The sequence below is a fragment of the Centropristis striata genome, chromosome 15, assembly GCF_030273125.1.
Source record: "Centropristis striata isolate RG_2023a ecotype Rhode Island chromosome 15, C.striata_1.0, whole genome shotgun sequence".
Classification (NCBI taxonomy): domain Eukaryota; kingdom Metazoa; phylum Chordata; class Actinopteri; order Perciformes; family Serranidae; genus Centropristis; species Centropristis striata.
The window spans coordinates 29,012,286-29,032,860 of NC_081531.1; the positions used below are offsets into that span (position 1 = coordinate 29,012,286).

Here is a 20,575-nt window from a genome sequence, read left to right on the forward strand (position 1 = left end):
AGTCTGAGAAGTTTGGATGACAGAGATTCTACTGTAGTTCAGCTGCAGAGGGCAGGTCCTGGTTGTGCTGCTCTGGAAGTGTTTTTCTCCCCTTTTTTTGCTTCCCACATGACACACAAGATGTGAATAAATAAGCTTATCCTGCATATCATGCTCATCCAAAAAAAATAAAATTTAAAGACTTTTAACAAATCAGGAAGTGGGTCAAAGTGGTTATCTGATGCAGACAATTCAGTATGTATATACAGTATGATGATTACATTACATTCAAGAGTAATAAAACAAATAAAATAGGTTAAATAGGCTAAATTCTGATATGTTTAAAATAACAATTTGGCTGATAGCTAATGCTTAAACTTAATGTTTTTTGTGTTTATTTTATTTTTGTTGTGATTTATTAATCATTTTGTGCAAGGAATTCAATTATATGGGAAATACCTGAACCACAAATGCACAATAAAACATTTAGCCTGCGAAAAACTGAAGAAACCAATCAGTTAAACATTGCTAAATGTCATCTTATTTGCCAATTGCAGTTGGCCAATATATTGTTGCAACCTTGGTGAAGAAACAGCAGGAACAAAATTCACTTCTGAAATATATAGCCAATTTCTGTCTAAATATTCTTATGTATGGGGGGCATTGCTATCCTGTCAAGAATATAGACATGTACTTTAATCTAGACGGTAAGTAAATATTGTGATTGTTCACATCTAGACCGATCTATTGTGCCTTGGCTGTGTTAGCTGTCTTGTGCGTATTGAACAATAGTCATAAATATTTGAGTTGCATATACCAAACTTCACAGAAATAACCATTGTGAAGACACAGCAGTAAAATATTGACTTTTACTTCTTTTGAAATACATAGTCATTTGTTATGTAAATATTCTTATATCTTGTATGGGGGGCAGTGCTATCGGGTCAAGAATATAAACATGTACTATTATGTATTTTTCATGAGCTACCCATAAAAATATTTCTCCCTGTGGATGAAATTAAATAGGATTTCTTACACTATGACATGACATTAGCTTGTGAATGTATCTTTGGTCCCCAAATTTTAGGAGAAGCTGCAAATGTTGACTGGCTGAAGCTGTTGGTGATATTTATAACTGAGAGGGTTGCCACTCAGAGGACAGCTGTCTATGAGGCAGGTTATCTCACAAATTCACATCAAATACTCGCCGGCTGCTGCTGCTTCTCATAACCACCGACCTGGAGTACCTCGATCACATTACTCACAGAATCATACATAAACATTAACTCTCTGTGTCATCAAATCCTGAATTAGCAGCAGCAGCCAGCCAGCCAGCCAGCCGCCTTTAAACACCCTCAGCAGATGCATATCAGTTTGTTTGAGACATAAAACCTTTTGTTTGAGGCAAAATGATAAAATCAAGTCGGATAAAGAGACCTGGTGCCTCAAAGAAGTCCTCACGGTATTCAAAAAGCCATACCGTGTCAGAGATATGATGTCTGATTGTGGTATTAACATTTCTATTGAACAGGGACATTTCACATCCAGAGTTTATAGCCTTGTAACACTTTACTTGAAGGTATCGTCATAATAGTGACATGATACTGTCATAACTGTGACATGACACAGTCATAAACGTGTCATAAACATTATGTCAATGTCATAAATGTTTATGACTGCTGTCATTAAGTGTCATTCGGTTTTTGTCATGACAAGTTGACATTCCTTGGGTTGTCTTGATTATGACAACTTGACTTTAATCAAAGTGACGTTACCACAAAATGTCTTTGTCATGGCAACTTGACATAAAAAAAATATGTTTCTATATTTGTGTTTATGTCAAGTTGCCATGACATAGACATTTTGTGGTAATGTCACTTTGATTAAAGTCAAGTTGTCATAATAAGGACATCCCAAACAAATTTAATGTCAAGTTGCCATGACAAAGACATTTTGTGGTAATGTCACTTTGATTAAAGTCAAGTTGTCATAATCAAGACAACCTAAGGAATGTCAACTTGCCATGACAAAAACCGAATGACACTTAATGACAGCAGTCATAAACGTTTATGACATTGACATAATGTTTATGACACGTTTATGACTGTGTCATGTCACAGTTATGACAGTATCATGTCACTATTATGACGATACCTTCAATTAAAGTGTTACCGTCTTGTGATTTATCATGGCTAGTCTAGTCTAGGGCTGCCTGACCTATTTCCTCCAAAAACAAGATTTAAAGCCCAGTGTTACAGATCTGTCGATTACATCAACTGATCGATTAGTCGACAAATCATTTGAATGTTAGTCCACTAAGAGTTTCTTCCGTCCAGCACAGCCCCAGTCCAGTCATTTGCTAAAGTTTTTGTGTTAGTGCTTCTCCATACTCTCATGCAAGCTGGCTTTCCTTTCTCTCACTTTGTATTTAAACGTTTGTCACTGAGATGATGTAGAGACAATCTGGTGTGTGCGTGTGTTAAACTTAAAATCTGTGTGCAATCAAATGAGGGTAAAAACACTTTCAGAGCGCTGTGCCAGCTGTAAATTATTAGCATCACATCAATATGCACAAATAATTGGAGTTTAAGTGCGTTTATGCAGATGTTGTTGAGGTTATGAATAGGTAATTGATGAATACTTGGGATGAACTACAGAAACACGGATACTAAGCCCTATTTCAGTGTGACAAACACCATTATTGGAGGTTGCAGAAATACACGTGTACAGATTGTCATGCATAAACCTATGACACATTGTACATGGTGTTATTAACACACCTTTTAAAGAGGCCACAACACAGTTCACTCGCTCTCCTATGCTTACCACTGAAGATGCAGTTTGAATCCACTGGATGAAGTGGCCATCAGTCTATAATTAAGACAATGCAAATTATCCAGAGTGCATCCGGCCGAAAAAAGCAACAGATATTGCTTTAGAATCATATTACGCCTGTATAAACACGTACCAAATTCAACACAAAACAAAAATACAGATGTCACTGAACAAACAGAAAAACAAAAGTGAGAGACAGTTGCCACAACTGGAGTCAAATCTGATTTACAACTTTGAAACCGTGTTTTACATTAAAAATAAAAGAACTGAATCATTAGTTTGCTCTTTAGTGTGATCACAATTACATTAAGTTTATTTTACTGTATTATTTAATTCTCATTGACCAATTTTACAGCATTTTGCATTGTAAAAGTCTCCAGGGATGTCCGTGTCTCTGAAATTTGTTTAGAAATACTGTATGACTGGACATATTGGCCTTTGTTGTCTACTTCAACACAAAAATGATACAGCATTTGTAGACAATCAAAATCAACACCAATATATACTGAACACAATCAAGTATAAAACAGCAAAAGTACAACATGAATTAAAATCTTGCTTATGACAAAGCAGAAATGCAGACAAATCATAATGGAGCTAAAAACACTGATGCAGAGAAAACAAAGAGATAAAGGCACCGGGGTGCCTGCCCACAATATACTCCAAACAGAAAGAAAGAAAGAGAGAGAGAGTGTCTGGTATGGTATTTAATGTAAAAAACATCTAATGTTGTTTGCATTTCCATGGAAAACATATGATAAACTGTGATTCATAATTCGACATCAGTCTGAGGTAATGGTGGTAGTTTATGACTGCTTGGCTCAGGGAGACGCTGCACCATGAGCCAAAACATAAATGCACATGATAATTGTTCTGGACTACGCTCCTTTAATCTCTTTGCTTCATCTTTTCACAGGCAGAGGTCTGTTAACCTTCCACACTAATGGGCAATTTTACACTTGGTGCCCATACCCATGGGTGGGTGGGTGAGGCACGGCCACATACTGCAGTGCACGGAGCCTGTGGACACCAGTATATGTTTGCATGTAATATACACACAGACCATTGTGCATATGTGTGCTGCAAATGCAAATGTGAGCGTGTCAAAGCCTTTTTTCTTTATAATGTGTGTATTCACCAAGGCACATAGCTTCTCTGTCATTGAGCATACTCAGCCAGTTAAAACAATAAGAGCCACTGGATGAGAAAATATTCAGGCAGCCCCTTGGGATGCGATAGCAATTCCAGATGATACTGCCCTGGGTCTGTTGAGATTCAGCGTTAGCTGAAGGCCAGACACTGACGATTATTAATGATGTTCCTATGGAACTATACGTGCTGCCCCCGGCTAAAAGAGCGCCGCAAAGCAACCGACGAATGGCTCTTCTGGCGTTTTCTAATGCATCACTGCATGTCTGTGTCTGCGTCTGTGCATGCACGTTGTTAACTTGATGGATGTGTCAAAATCTTATCATTGGTAATGAGCTACAATGAAAACTTCAAACGCATGCTTGCTCTAACTTATTATAAGCAAAGCGCAAACATGTCAAAACATAGTGGAAATACAATTTGACTTCTCTACAGAACGGCAAGCAATCAAGATACAGCAAAGGGACTACTCACAACAGGGGACAGGGCCAGAGCTAAGTGTGGAGGGGAGAAAAGAAATGCTGCACAAACATGGTGTGATGTGAGAATGTGCTCCCTCCAGGGTCTACTATACTATATGTGAGTCTACTGTATGTTTAAAATTTGCCTTCCATCTATACAGACGTGCAAAATATCAAACTCTTAAGAAAAAACAGACACACGAAACACGCGCACACGCATACACTCACACACACACGATAAGATGTAATGGACTTGGCCTCCTGCAAACTTGTCTACCCTCCAAACCAAACCAGATCAAACCTTCAATTTGGTCAAATTCAGTTTGAGTTGTTTGCCTTCATGATAGCGGGCTTTCTGTTGACATATGTGGCCCAGTAGCCTAAGTTGAAAAGGAAGAACAGAACTGGGAAAATGATGCGCGATATCTTGTCCACTTTGCTGACACGGTTGTAGGACTTCTTGGCCTCCGTGTAGGGATCATCCATTTTATGGAGATAGGCGTGTTTGGCCGACGGTCCGGGGGCGCTCTTGGAAATGGTTGTTAAACCTTGGTCTTTAGCCACGTTGATGGCGTAGGTGGTTCCAACAATGTTGAAGGTGTTGTTTGCCTTTTTGGACAAAGTCGCAGACTCTCTTCTCTGAAAAGGAAGAAGGCAGTAAAGGTAAAGGTTGTCAGGAGCGAAGCACCAGACTCAACAATACTTCCATTTGAACTCATAAAGAGGAAATAGAAGCAACACCACGAGACACGACACACACAAGAACAAAACAAAAGCCTAACCATATCGTTAATCCTGGCCATGTTAGCCTGAAACGGTTCCTGAAAAGAAAAGTAGAAAAGAAAAAAGGTTTACCAATTATATTAAAATTACCCAACTTACAAACTCTATTCATCAGTATCTAGCTGGAAGTACTTTTGAACATTTTACACTATTAATATTGTCAATTCAAATCTGCATCATACAAATCTGGATTGCAGAAAAGAGGTCATGATAAAAATTCATGACGAAATGCTCAGGCTGGTAAAATTAAGAGGGTCAAAAATTGCAAACAAACTCCTGCACACTGTCTAACTTGCAAAAAAACACATTTATAGACCTTCATCAGGCAAAATCCTAGCACCGAAAGGTTGCATATAAATCTTTTTTTGCAAGATAGTTAGTGTGCGTTTGTTGTTTGTTTGCAACTTTTGATCTGCTCATCCCTCCCGCAACTCCTCTATGCACCTGTGTTTTCTGGACAAAATTAAGAGGGTGGAAATGGGAACAATGATATTTTGTATCACTGCAGAACCAGGCTGGACTGGCGTCTGATACTGCTGACAGTAGCAGCACAGAGCAGGATTAGAAACAAAGCAAAATAACAGTGCCTGAAAACTTGTCTGACAAACTGTATCAATGAGAGCAGCCAGGCCTCTTCAGGCAAACAGCTCGCGATAAAACAAACATGACAAAGGCTGCGTCTGATAAAGCTGGCTGGAGAAACTGTCGTCGTCCTACTACTAGAGAGAAATCATCTGACTGTCTTTCATATTGAAATCGCGCAGGGAGACAGAATTTTTCATTTGCTAAATTGGTACACTCAGATAGCTAAACTTGCATCACCAGAGGTTCCTGTCAGCCTAAAAGAGTGCAGTGCAGTGCACACGCTAAATGTGAGAGAACAAGTAGGGCACTAAGATTGATCACCAGGCACAGTTTTAGTTTCCTGTGTGGCATACAGTGTGTGAGTCTGTACCAAAGTAATTTTCTTCACACCATTCATCCCCACTGTGGCCACTTTAAGATCTGCTGCACAACTAAAGCACTGTGTGTCACTTTCAATGCTCCCTGTTTCACTTTTGCTTTGAGCCCAGCTTTAATTTTTGCTCTACTTTTTCAGCTTCATTTAATTTTCCTTCCTTTTCCTTTTGACTCCATCTCTTAAATTAGCATAACTAATGTCCCCTCTTACCCCTCCTCCAAAATGCTTCACGGTGCCTCTTTCTCCGCACACAGCTCATCACCACGTGTTTTGTTTGCTCTTTTATCCCCGATATTCTCACAACCTCACAAGTCGAGGGAGAAAATTGGCATTACATGTGGCAAGACATTTGCTGTTAGTGTGAAACCACTGTGTCACTATGATGCACAGGTAGACCACTTTTAACCCATTTGTGCCTGCACTGAAACTCCCTTTCAAAGTGTTCTCTTGGCTAACCTAAGCACAAATGTGAAGAACTTTTCAAAAGCAGCCAAACTGTTAGCTAAAAAGTGAGTTATCTTTGGGCACATGGGGGGACGGATCTTGATATTCTTCATTATATTTTAGGAAAGAACAGTTGTCCCATGAGCCCAAACACCAAATATATTATAATAAGAAAATGGCTATATTTCAGAAGTGGACCCCAATCGAGTTCAGTAGAAGATTTAAGGTAGCCAAACATGCAGTGTAAAATATACTTTTTATGGAAATAATCAAATGAACACAATGCCTGCGTTATGCTGATTTTTCTCTCAAAATCTGACAATTGATAAAATTGTGTTTTTTTTTCATGTGAGCTCGCCCAAAGTATATCTCTTCCAAATTTCAAGTCTCCAGACCAATCAGAACAAATGAGGCAGTTTTCCGTGTCATACTAAATATAGACTTTGGTCACAAATGGGTTAAGGTTATCCAGGCATTGTTAAGCTTTAAGGTGATGGAGGCAGCAGGATTAAGGAGAAAACACGTTCAGTGTGATGAGTGTTTCCTTCTCAAGTGAGCAGAACTGGAGGGAGATGATCCTTCAAGCTTCTCTGCAGAAACAGCGAGGCTCGTGGACAGCTAACAAAGCTGGCAGACAGTTGATTGCATTAAGCAGAGAAATGGTGAACTGCTGCCTGAAGGGGTCTATCTCAAGTCAATTAGTACGGGGAGAGGAAGAGTCGCACTAGTGCCCCTTGGGTAACCAGATACTTTCCCAGGATATTGATTCCTCCACATCCAACACCAGCACGAGCCTCCTCTATCACTGTGATGGCTTACATCAGCAGGAAAAGCGAAAGGCTACTTTAACGTGTTCTATGACCTTAATCATAGCCCTCTAAACTCTTCAGTCTTTGGAACTGAGGATGGTCTTTGCCAAGTAACTTGAAAAGCGAGCCGAGCAAAGTCATTTTCAGTCACTATTTATCTGGACTGTCTTCTGCAGTAATTTATATGGTCTAATTATTGGGGAAACCACATGTGGCATTGGGCTTTGTGCATGTTGTTATGAACCTAATGTGACACAGCACATAATTTACCTCCGGCCAAAGATTCTTGCGCACTATTCAAAGTCATTTTGCAAGCTGCAGGCACAAATACCCTCCCGAATACAATGCATCTATTGACCTTGTCTTTGTATCTTCTGCAAATTGTTGCATCAGAATTTTTTTATGAGTGTGATTAAGCATCCTCGGGGTAATTGTGCCTCGCTGTGTCCTGCTGTGTGGAGCTCAGTGTGTGCATGTGTGCGTGTAACTGAACCTTGTGACAGTCTGTCCCTGTCTAAGATTGGAGATGAGGTGTTGGCATATTTAATAGCCTCAAGTTATGTGACCATGTGGGTGTATGAGCATGCAGACTGTGTTTAGGGAGCCACAATGTCCCCTTTCGTGCCCTGTGAGTATGTTTGTGTGTATGTGTATTTAGTGGCACTTGCACTATGAAAGTTTGTGAAAATCTGGTAGTTGTAGAGGTGGCATGATCTTGATCTCACCACTGCAGGTGGTGCTGGCCAGAGATATTCTTGCTGTTTAACCATGCGTTTTGTACACAACCGGCTGCGTTGTGAACAGAGTTGTTCATGTTCTTCTCTGTATAGGATGTGGATTACTAAAGGTTTGTTACTAGAGGGCACGCTAGAGAAGTCAGACCATGTGGAACTACCATATTTGCAGGATGCAAATGACAAACATGGCAAGTCTCCAGTAGTTCACTGTAGAAAAAGTGATCGTAGGTGAGATATAAGGGCCTTTAATAAAGTATGCTGTGAATATTGTGAGTACTGCCCCTACGCTGCCTCTACTGTTCATGTTTATATTGTATCTTGTGGATGCATAGCATTCATTTCTGGTGCACAACTAATGTTTGAAAGAGATGCAGGATACACGAGGCAGCTGTCATGCAGGCTTGCTTGCGTAGTTAACAGCAAGTATATCTTCGACCTTTGTGGTTACCTAAAACTCTGAATCCAGTGTTGATGTTTGGAATGGTTGGTCAGAAGTAACCATCTATTTTTTTCAATATTACAAAGGTTACTGCGAGTCTCAGAGGTTAGAGGAAGCTTGCCAAGAAGCCAATTCAATTAATTCAATCCCAATTACGGAAATCAAAAGCTTCAGGAGTGATTCCTCTGTTTGTTTTTGTGTTTATAGTTTGTTCAATTGACTGGTGAAATAGATATTACATTTTAAATAATTAATTTAAATTTGTCCATATGGCCTTATGGTACATGGCAAAAGCATATGCCAGTTATATTAAACTTTATACCAATTAGCCTGTCTCTTTAAAGAGCAATCAAAACATGTAAATGGCAGTTGTCAGGGCATAAAACCATTGATCTTTACAGATCTAGACTCCATAGTCTAACAATGACACAGCTGTCTGGAAAAACAATGATTCAATTGGAACTTCAATCAATAGTGTAATCAAATCAGGGATTTGAAGAATCATGACAGCCCAAAAAAACGACACCTCCAGCTTAAACAAAAAGTAAAACCTATAAAAAGAGTTTAGAAGAACAAGAGGTCTCCAGAAATTGACATTTCAGTGGACTCCACCTGAGTACAGTGAAATTGAACTTGAAGTTTGGTCAAACTTAGCTGTAGCAACATGCTAAGAATGATGATACTCTCTGTATTTCCACCATTTCCTGACAAACTTTTGTGTTGAAATGTCTGTAGATATTGGTGCTGCAGGTGTGACTCATACATGTGAGACAGTGATCTCTCCTTGGCTCCAGCAGTGAAGCCCACTGCACAATGAGCCAGTGCTCCTGCATCTGCCGATGAAACCAGCCCCTCATATCTAACACAGTATTTGTCCAATCATTGTGTCATGCAGTGAGGAGAATATGCAGGCTTTCATTTCAACCAAACTCCCCACAGGCTAATTTCTGTAATAAGCACACCTTCAGCTGGTGAGGGGAGAGCTAATTAGGTAGATTGCTTGTCAAACAGAACGTTAGGCGACAAAAAAGGAAGAAAATGGCATGGAAACGCCACAACCAGCCATAAAATTAGTGCACATTGACTCGTCTGCAGCTCACCATTTCAGTCCTAAAAAAGAAGGAGCCTGAGGGCGATGAAGTCATCGTTTGGTTCCGGTAAGGGTGGTGGCTGAAACCCTGCCTCTGATGACTCGTGATGGTATTTTCAAAAGGACTTATTGAGCTAAAACTTCTCCTGGAAGAAACGCTCTTTACTTATAGGGTTTTCTCTGCTCCTATAGGTTCCTTTTTTGTTGTGAATGTGTCAAAAAGGAAAAAATTCATGTGGAGTCTGAGCCCTTTCCTTTCCAGTTGCTCATTCTAGCGGGGAGTGTGATGGGAGTGCCATGTCTCCTTCTGTGACCCCATTCTTTTTTATCTATCATGACAACTGCATGCTCAGCACAGCCCGCGAGAACGCAGCCCAGGCTGTTGCCATTAAGACGAGGCATCAAAAGAAAAAAAAAAAAAAAAGAAAAACCCTCCACTCTGCTGCAATATAACGCTGCAAATTATCCTCACCGGCTGAAAAGTTTCATGGCAGCAATATGCATTTCTGCCAATCACTCAGAGGACTGAATGTCAAACTATAAAAAAAACTGTAAAGGCTGCACTGATTGTGTCAAACAGTTTGTACATTAGTAGCAGAAAATAGATTTGTGGTGCAGTCTGTCACAGTCGGAGACTTTTTTTTTTTTTCAATGATGCGTCTTTGGCTGATAGATGTGTTCCAGCATTTTATGACATAACAGCAGCTTTTATCTATCCACTATTTACCATATAGGACGGTTTCATAATGTTTCTGATTTCATTTTCATGTTATTTACAGGCAAAGTACCAAATCCAAAAGGCCATAATTTTATTGTAGTTTTACTTCTTTGGACATCATGTTTTCGGCTTGGCTGTGCTGTCGGTTTGTTTGTCTATCAACTGGATTATGGAATAACTATTTGCCTGATTTCCATAAAACTTGGTGGAGGGTTGGAGCATAGGCCACAGAAGTGTTTGCAAATACAATTTTGGAGCGGATCTAAATCATGGGGTTGAAACACATATTAAATTTCACTTTTGTTAAAATTGCGAGATAGGGCATTTGTGCTGCGTTCATGCGGTGTTGGAATAATTGGGGGAAAAAATAGTTTTCGACTGGGAAAATTAATGTGAATGACCCCTTAAGTTAGAGCTAGGGTTGGGACAGTGTTAACATTTTTTAACCCGTTTAAATGAAGCCAAACAGCGGATCGGATCGGTATACTGGATTCTACCACTAGGTGTCGCACTTGCGTCGGTAGCCGTTTCTTTGAGCGTAGCGACTTCAGTCTAATTAGTGGCGGTAATGCACCTCTTAGCTGGTTTGCCAACTGACAAACAGAAAAAAAAAAGAAGAGGGAGGCTCACCTTTAGACCAAAATTCTGACATATTGGCACACTTACTAACAGCTGTGTCTCATTTCATCACCTCAAAAAACTTTGGTACATATCACTTGTCAGAACGTGTCATAATGAGAAATTCAGGGTTCAGCTGGCATAAAATCATACCGGTTGCACACTTGACCAGACCAGAAATCTACTCAACTCTAGTTGGAACATTTAACATTGCGAGATGCCTTGGTGGAGGTCTGTGCTCTCCTAGTGCCATTCTAGTTTATATATTACCACTGTTCATATGTGTGAATCCATTTAGAGCATAAAAATACGTCAAATAAATAAATCCCTCCATTTATCTTGGTGTACAATTACTAACTCACCTTTGCCCGCTTGTATTGTTTTTACTGTTTTTGTGCTGCTGCCTTTTTACTAGTTTTCTCCTAAAAAGAACTTTTAAAGCCCACTGAGACTTCCAATTAGTTAAAGAAAGGAAAAGAAAAGAAACTTATTTAATATAAAGCAATGTTATGAAGTTATACATTTCCTTGCACTTCAGTTTCTCATATAATATTTGGTGGTGTTTACCAGCTCTCCTGCTGTTTGTAATCAGTGTGACTTCATAAACCCCACCGGTTCTACAAATAGTACACAAAATTTAATTTGATGCTTTTCCTTGACATCCTCTCAGCACAAAGCGAAGCTGCTGCTGAAGAAACTGACCTCATAAATCTGGGCAACCATTTATTATTATAATTATTATTATTATTGAGGGGATGTAAATGTAAATATGTTTTGACAGGAGGAAAACATATCTCACAGTCTACTTCGCAGCACTGTCAATCAAACCACAGTAGGCTGCTGACACCTGATTCTGTCAATCATGATCCATAATGTATTTGTTCATTTCATTACTGAAACGAATGAGCCTCTTTAAAGCTATCTGATACGTTCAGCCCAGAACCAAGTGCTTAATTTTGCTCATTGCTTCTCAGTGTCTGTCTCATGCCTCGAATATATTTCATTTAATGATGGCACTTATAAAACATCATAAAAAATCATGCGTAATTTAAGCCCTGAGGTTAACATGAAGGACTTATCAGGTTTTATTCATGTGAGCATCAGAGAACAGTGTCTTGTTTGGACCCCTGCATCCTCAAACTAAAACTAGTCCTTAAATTTAAACTCATGTCGCTCACCGTCCGAACAACAAACAACCTGGACTGTTGACACATGAAAAGTCTGCGAGTTGCAGCCTCAGGTGATTCATTTTAGATAATGCCCACTCACTTTTTAATCAGTGTGTCTGTTACGTACATACTTGATGTTAGGGGGGCTTGTTTTTAGGGGGTAGATGGGTGTACACTGACTTTAGGATGCTGCCATCATAAATCAAGGCCAGTGTCTCTGGGAGTTTACCTCTGTTTTTGCTCTCTAGTTCCGCCCCACTGTCTCTGTTCCATTTGGCTGTTAATGAATAAATAAAAGCTCTCTTTATAGTCTTTATAGAGTACTCCTGGCTGCTTTAAGAAGGGAATTTTCTATCACTGTTTCCAAAGTGCAATTTGCCCACGTCACTCCTCCAGTGTCAAAATGAGGACTTCCTGAGCAAGTTGGTTACAAGATTTACAAATGATAAGACTGGGAACAATTAATCTGAAGAAAAAAAGCAGAAAGAAACGCGTTTCTTAAAAATCTGTGCTGCATTTTGGTTATAAGCATGGCTTATTTTTGATTGTCACTGTTAGTTAAGCGCGATAAGTGTGGCCGTGTCACATCCATGTTAAAAAAATAATAATAAATAGGAATCACTCACCCTTATTTCCATGCCCTCTTTTTTCCCATCCCATGCCCAGCTGCGCTTGGTGAAGTAGTTGACTGTGGCAAACTCAATCAAGGCAGAGAAGACAAAGGCATAGCACACAGCCATGAACCAGTCCATGGCAGTGGCATAGGCCACCTTAGGGAGGGAGTTTCTAGCACTGATGCTCAGGGTGGTCATGGTTAGGACAGTGGTGACCCCTGAGGATGAAATGAAAATATCAGTAAATGGATCCTTTTTGTGCACACTTTTACAACCTGGGTCAAATCATGGCGATCTTTTTAGAAGTGTTGCAAGCCAGCAAGCTGAGTGCATATCAGAGAAAACTTCAGACAGATTATATTAATTACTATTGTGTGCTTCAAAAGTAAAAAAATAAATAAAAATAAAAATATATTAGCCACTGCACTGGAGAGCTTTAACTTTACATAACTAATATGATAATAGAAATACATTCTACTAATACAATTCAATGGTGCAGGAACCTTGTTACCAGATCAGTTTTGCAGGTTCAAACTACAAGGAACAAGCTTCCATTTCTGTCTGTATTTCTGTTTAAACCAGTCTGACGGAGGCTTTTTCCCACACGGATAGATTCCCTTTCAAAGCTAAATCCACAGTAACAATAGAAATCCATAATAAACCATGTAACCAAGACCCAAGTTGGAAAAATGCTTAAATTATTTTACCTTATAAACATGGGAAAGGGAAAACAGACCTCTATCTACTAAACAGAGCGCTGCTTTCACTTCCATGCTGTACATTCCTGCTGATTCAACATTAGACTGAGAGCAAAATAGAAGGAAAATATAAATTACATTTTGAGCATTCATCATCCTGCAGTTTGTTGTATTTTAAGTTGGTTGTGTTGCTCATGCACTCTATGCAGGTAGTTTGTTGCCCTTAATCCCAAATGCTTCCAAATAATGAATAACAATCTATGCTGAGAGACTAGCTTTCTAGACTTCTGCTTGAGACATTTGTTTTTTATTCTACCCGTCTGATCTCTGTTGTTTATTACTCTTATAATCAGGAACGCAACCATAACATTTAGGAAATCATTTCACAGGCTGTCGCTGCAGGCTGGGCGCGCAGCAGCATGACAGGTCCCCCAAACTGAAGCCAAAACACCTTGATCGCCCCCTGGTGGCTGGCCAAAATCGTGAGCACGCTTAATATTCTGTTCATTGTGCAGCCCTGTCGTCTACACAAATAATTTCAGATCTTGGCCTTTACATTCAGTGCTGCAGGGAATTGAATGTGTGTCGGACAATGGTTGTCCATCCAACCACATGAAGAGCAATCACTTCATCTGTTCCAACCTGTCTCATCTGATGGAAAAAATATATTTACACAATGAGTTCTTAAAAACGAATCTTGTGTTGTAGGACAGGGTGGTCAACTCATTTCATTGATTAATGGGATAGAAATTATGACAAAAAGATTGATAGTATCTTCACTTTCTTTAAGGATGGAGATTGATTTAACAAATTGTTTACTTTGTGCTATGTTTCTGTTTAATTATTCATATTAGTGCTCACAGGGGAACCTTGTCTTGTCTTCTTGTTTAGTCTAAAGGCAGGTATAAATCAGGCTTTGAATCACTAAAACTTGACCCCCCCTTTCCACTTCCTCAAAGAAATGTTCAATCATGCCGAGCAAATTCAACTTGAAAGCCTGTTGGAGAAGAGCAGTGATAAATTAGTTTTCCAGCACACAGTAGCTGAGAACGGATCCTTATTTGAGCTGATCAATGCGACTGTGTGAACAAGAAAAACAGATGTGAACACTGCTGGGCGCTGTGTCCTTCACGGATAATGTTTCAATCATTCCACTGAGACAATGACACTGATTACAGCTTCTCTCCACATGTGAAGGAGACGCTTCTCTAAAAATGTAATTCCTTGTATGACCAAAATGATTTTCAAGGTTCAGGGAAAAACGTTCCTGTGGGTGTGCTTGTGTGCGAGAACTGAAGGACCTAGGAAAGGACAGGTAGCTATAACAGGCTTTTATTTCCTCCCTAACATGATGAAAAGGGCTCTTGTGTTGCATAGCATTTAACATCTATTGTGCACTGTGTGCTTCCTCACGTACATGTGTGCTTAATTTTCAAATCAATATGCTAATTATTCCAACACAGATTAAGGTGCACTTCAATAGATTATGCAGCACAACAACAACCATTGAAAGAAGAAAGGGAAGGGCAAATTACGTCTCATCTTTGAGTATGGGGTGATCTAAGCAGACACAATGTTCTCAACATAAATGGTGCTGCAAATTGAATCCAATATTAATCACAGTGGGGAGTAGGGATGTCACCATAACAGATTTTCTTGGTACGATTACTGTCAGAGAAATAATCACGATATTACAATTATCACGATTATTTTTGCATTCATTAATTTCTATGACTATGAATAAGTTAAATCACATGAACACTCCTTATAGGTCTTATTTTTTTCCCTCTTTGGATGCAATGTAAAGTTACAAAAAAGTACAAGAAAAATTATAATAATCCCAGGGGGAATGTCATATAGACTAAATGTTTAAGCTATTAACGTCATTTTAATAATTTGTTCGTTTAATCTTATGTGCCCAGATAAAAATATGTCTATATATATATATATATATCTATTATTTTGGTCCTTTAATTTTGTTTTTAAATTACATTGCCACAAATAAATGAGTAATAAATGAAAGGGACATCTCATAGTGCTTTTACTGCTTTTTGCTCAATACAGAAACAAAAGGAGGTAATGATAAACGTTCCCTGACTGAGGACCTTTAGAAGATTACATTACTTTTTCTTATACAGGTCATTTCACAGTGACACTGAAACTTTGTGGTGACTCACTCACGACTATGAGACATGTTGGGCTTTATGTAACGTTACGTGATGCGGCTTAACTTGTCCCGTTGACTGTATGCCCAATCAGTGTCGCACACAATTAACGGCAAATGACATGGTAAATATTTACTACCAATTCATTGTTATGTTAGGGAAACATTGACATGACTTAACCCAGTTATTATTTACCTTTACGTTGTCGTACAACGCCGGGTGGTTATCTCGCAGGTGTTTAAACATGTTTGATGTATTGCCTGTTTTAACAGCAACTTTTTTGTGGCATGTTTTACACCTGACACCATGGTCATTTTTTGGGTAGCAAAAACATTCCCACACGGATGATTTTACATGTTTTTTTCGGAGGGAATAGCTCTTCCCCTTCCATGCTTTACCTCCTGTCACCTCTGTCTGCAGCTGCACGGACTGAAAACAAAGCAACACAAGTGGTGACACGTGGTTGTTGTGTAACTTTATTTTCGTTCGGGGTGAGTTGCGCTGATGTACCAACATGGTTGCAGCATAATCTTTTCCGGAAATTGGCGGTATTTAGGAAATGTTACGATTAACTAAATGTAACGTTTACTACCGCGATTAGTCGTGAAAACGGGTAATCGTGACATCCCTAGTGGGGAGCAGGGTAACACGTGTCACACATGCATTCCACTTCTTTTTAAATAACATTTAATATTAGCATATCTTATATCCTCGATATTAACACAGACAGGATTGATCCATTCCATTGTCTTTTGTTTTGTTACACTGCTAAAAACCTTTGATCTGACCCTTTATTAAGAGTCCATGGTAATTTGGGGATTGTCTCTGGTCGAAAAGGGGTATTAGTGATGAAGTTACACCATTGGGTGGCGGAGCGTTGGCTTTCCTAATTGACCACTGCTCCTTGGAAATTAAATAAAGCACATCAGACTTTCTGCTGTAACATCTTTGCCTCCACGATCAGTGGTTGTTGTTGCTGTGCAAGCCTTTATTTGTAGGGGAATTACCAGTTAACCAGTGGATATCCAGACTGAGAAATCATCTGTAGTGCTCTTGTCATTGTTTACAGTCCAGTTAATGACTTAAGACTTGAGAATGGAGTTGGAGTTGAGCTACAACGGCTGTAACAGGATTGCCTCACACGTAGCCAATTTAGCTAAATTATCTAAAGTAATAAAAAGTGAAATAATTTTACGATAGTCAATATGTTTCAGTTCAACCAATGCATTCTGCCTGTTCTGTACTCTACCTGGACTGTTCACCTGCAGGCAATCAATGTCCAGCAAAATGTAATTGACTCCCATTGACTCCAGATTTTGCAGTCTATTTATGGAGATTTTATAGGAGTAATAGCTCAGTGTGAGTGTGACTGCAGCAGGTGTATGGTCGAGTGATGGGGGGGTGCTCAGAGCTCAGGTGTTGGTGAAGCGGTGCAGGTTTGTCTATGAATAAGTGACCAAGACCCAAAGAAAGCAATTAGTCTCCACTATACTTCAGACCATGTTCTAGAAAGCTGAAGCACAAAAATTATCTTGCTATGTTTTCTATCAGAGTTCATAACTGTCAAGGATTAAACCTGGGTCTGATCTTTTTAACAGAGCGATGCCAACCATTGTCTGTCCACTGTGTGGCGGTAACACTTTAGATGAGTAATCCCAAACAACAAATAGTTGGAAATAGCATGATTTATATTGTTGAATCTACTAAATAAAAGCAGTCCTCGATTATTTGACTCAAACAAAGCTTAACCCTGTCATGTGATGTTACTTCAGTGCGAGAATTTTAGAAGATTTAATGGAATTCATGTTATAGACACTACTGATCCCACATTTTGGCCACAATTTAGTCCACTGATCAGAAACAGTCGCACCATATACTCAGTTTCCACCTAGTCTTGATAAAAAGGATGTGTCTGTCTGGTTCTTTCTAAATTAGCTCGAGCTCAGTGAGTAATAACACTTCAGGCTGCTGATGATATAGTTGACAAGGTAGTCCAACATCCTCTTCAGGAGATGCAACACATCGTCTATCACCTGCCTCACTTTTCCAATTTAATACTTTCCAACTTTCTTTGACTTTTCTTTGATTAATTAGTGTTTGCAGTTACAGAGGTAGGAGAAAATCAATACTGGGATAAAAGCTTTGGAAAAAAAGAATCACTAATTTATTCCCATGTACGACTTAATGCTCCAACTATTGTTTTGTCCACAGTTATGTTAATTATAAGTGTTCAAGGGGAATCCTTTGCTCTCTTGTCTGCTGAGTCATCTGATGTGAACTAATGCAGCTCTGCTCATTTACTTTGCAGTTACCTCATAATTTAAAAGCACCAAATTATCAAACCTGTTCAATCATTTGAGAGAGTCTTTTATTTTATTTTGTTTTTTAGTTGTATTATAAACACAAGATGGCACTCACCAAATACAGTGCGAGCAGGAACCGATTCTCTGTTTAGCCAGAAGGAGACCTGAGACAGTATGACAGTCATGATGCACGGGAGGTAGGTTTGAATCACAAAATAGCCAATTTTCCTTTTCAAATGGAAATATGTTGTCATCACTACATATTCTCCTGAGGGAGAGGAGAGAAACATAGAAAGAGATGGAGAGAGACACACAGGGTCATAATTATTAATACAGCTATGTCCTGTTGGGAGCAACATAAGCTGAAATATTCAAAGAAAGATTTATGAAAGTTAAAACATTTGCATCATCAAAGTAGATTGTAGGAGTGTCCTCAGGCCCTCAGAAGAGCCATTATACCATATAAAATCAGAAAGAAAATGTTGCTTAGGACACCATGTGCTTAGAAAAAATCCAAAGAGGATGTAATGTGCACTTTGTATCTAAGAAGTCACATAACTGACCTCCGTTTAACTGGGACCCGTTCAGACAAATGACAAGGTGGGATTTGAAATGGTGGACATCAGTTTTTTTTTATTTTTATTTGATGATACAATTGTCCTTTTTGTGAAAGAACTTAGAGGTCAGGGCAAAAAAACGCCACAAAATCACAAAGCGCTTTTCACACAATAGAAGGACAATTTCATTTCAGAGGAAACCTTGAGTCGAGGTACAAATGTTAATAGAAAAAGGAACTTGGAGGTCTGTAATAAAGTGTAATTTCTAAATGCCGGCCAATTTCTTGGGACGTCATGAAGGTCAGAAAAATATTTATGGTGAGGTTAAAGAAGCTAAAATGTGTTTGTGTTTTGGAGCAGTTTGTCCTTTTGTTTATCTGTTTCTCAGCAGGATTTAGGAAAAACAACAGGCCGATTGATTTTCATGGAACTTGGTGGATGGTTTCAGCACGGGCAGTGAAAGAACTCATTAATATTTTGGAGTGGAGCCAAAGCACTGGGCGGACACACGATTGATTGCACATCCGTCCTGTTAAAACTGCGAGATAGGTCATTTGTGCTGTATTCATGTGATGTCAGAATAATCGGACGTTCTCTCCCGTTTTTAATGGCTCTATCTATGTCGTGTATTTTTATTTCCGCGTTACACTTTAAAGCTCCTGAACACACCTGAACGACTTTTCCAGGAAATGGGACCATCTGAGGAGCATGTGAATACACCATTGGCCTTGGTGAAGGTCTTCCTCTCGGATTGCCATTGTAGTTTGTAATACATTCACGATTAGCAATAAACTTCCCTCATCACTTGAATACTTAAATTATTCTTCCTTTGGACGCAGAGATGATTGCTCTGAAAGGATTGTTACTTGATCCTTTGTGGAGGTCTAGTGTCCTCTACAAAAGAGCAGTGCATAATGTTCCCAGAGCTATCTTTTAAGATAATGACAAGCCTTTGATTCTCAGCATATAGATTTTCAGCGCTCTAAATAAATTTGTACACTTTTCTGAAGTTCTCTTTGCTGTGTATTGAACATTCGCCCGCGTCATTGTAACCCTTGATACTGAACATTTCCTACAGCTCAGATTTGGTCACTGACGGCAGCAACTGTTCCCCTTAGCACCAGCTCTCTTTGCCATGTCTGTTATCTGTGTTGCAAAGATATGAGAAAAAACATTCCCTGAGGTGTCTTTTCTGAGCACACATAACTCGAGCTGAACTGGCCAAAAACCTCCCATTCCCCTGACTCACTGTAGTCCATTAGGTTTAAAGTTGAAAGAAATTTTATGTTTTTTTTTCACATCCACAAGCTGAAGCAGTTTATGAAACCTTAAATGTTTGTACTTGTGGCCAGACTTCAGTTGGGACTTTGCATTTCGCTTGACCTAATGTTAAACCACTGAACAACACAAGGAAAGTGTCCTCTGTAGAGTGATATTGTACTGTGTTGTGGCCAGAATCCTTGATGCCTGTTTTTTTTTAGTTTCTTATATTAGTTCTGTTAATGTTCCACCGTTTATTTGGAGTTTGATGCTTTTTAGGTTTAGGGGTTTCACTTTTTCCTGATTTATTTTTACATAGACAGTACCAGTCAAAAGTTTGGACACACCATCTCATTCAATGTTTTTATTTTGTATTATTATTTAACATTGTTAAAAATTAGATTAACGTTTTTAAAAATAAGAACTATGATGGAACACATATGTAAATATATAGTAAATAAAACGTGTCACACAAAATAGAATGTTTTATGTTTTAGATTCTTCAAAGTAGCCACCTTTTGTTTTGATTGTCTCAAACACATTAAGAAGGCAAGAAATTCGACAAATTAACTCTTGACAAGGTGCACCTCATAATTAAAAACCATCCAGGTGAGCAGCTCATGAATCTGACAGAGAGAATAACAGAAGTGTGTAAATCTGTCATCAAAACAAAAGGTGGATACTGTGAAGAATCTAAAATATAAAACATTCTGGTTTGTTTAACACTTTTCCTTTTTTTTAAACTACACAATTCGTATGTGTTGAAAATAAAAAATAATTAACCAT

The 20,575-nt window shown here is 38.9% G+C and overlaps 1 protein-coding gene across 2 annotated transcripts in view; it reads right to left on the reverse strand.

Annotated features, from left to right (window-relative positions):
- Positions 1 to 2,133: 2,133 nt before the first annotated feature.
- Positions 2,134 to 20,575, reverse strand: part of gabra3 (gamma-aminobutyric acid type A receptor subunit alpha3) — a 112,554-nt gene continuing 94,112 nt past the window's right edge. Inside the window, exons 8-11 of one of the 2 annotated variants that reach the window (XM_059351564.1) lie at positions 18,088 to 18,240; positions 12,819 to 13,024; positions 5,207 to 5,245; positions 2,134 to 5,063 (exon numbers count right to left, since the gene is read on the reverse strand). In XM_059351564.1, the coding sequence (XP_059207547.1) occupies positions 4,743 to 5,063; positions 5,207 to 5,245; positions 12,819 to 13,024; positions 18,088 to 18,240 (719 nt within the window). In that variant the 3' untranslated portion in view covers positions 2,134 to 4,742. The remainder of the gene's footprint in view (positions 5,064 to 5,206; positions 5,246 to 12,818; positions 13,025 to 18,087; positions 18,241 to 20,575) is intronic. The other variant, XM_059351565.1, reaches the window with a different exon arrangement.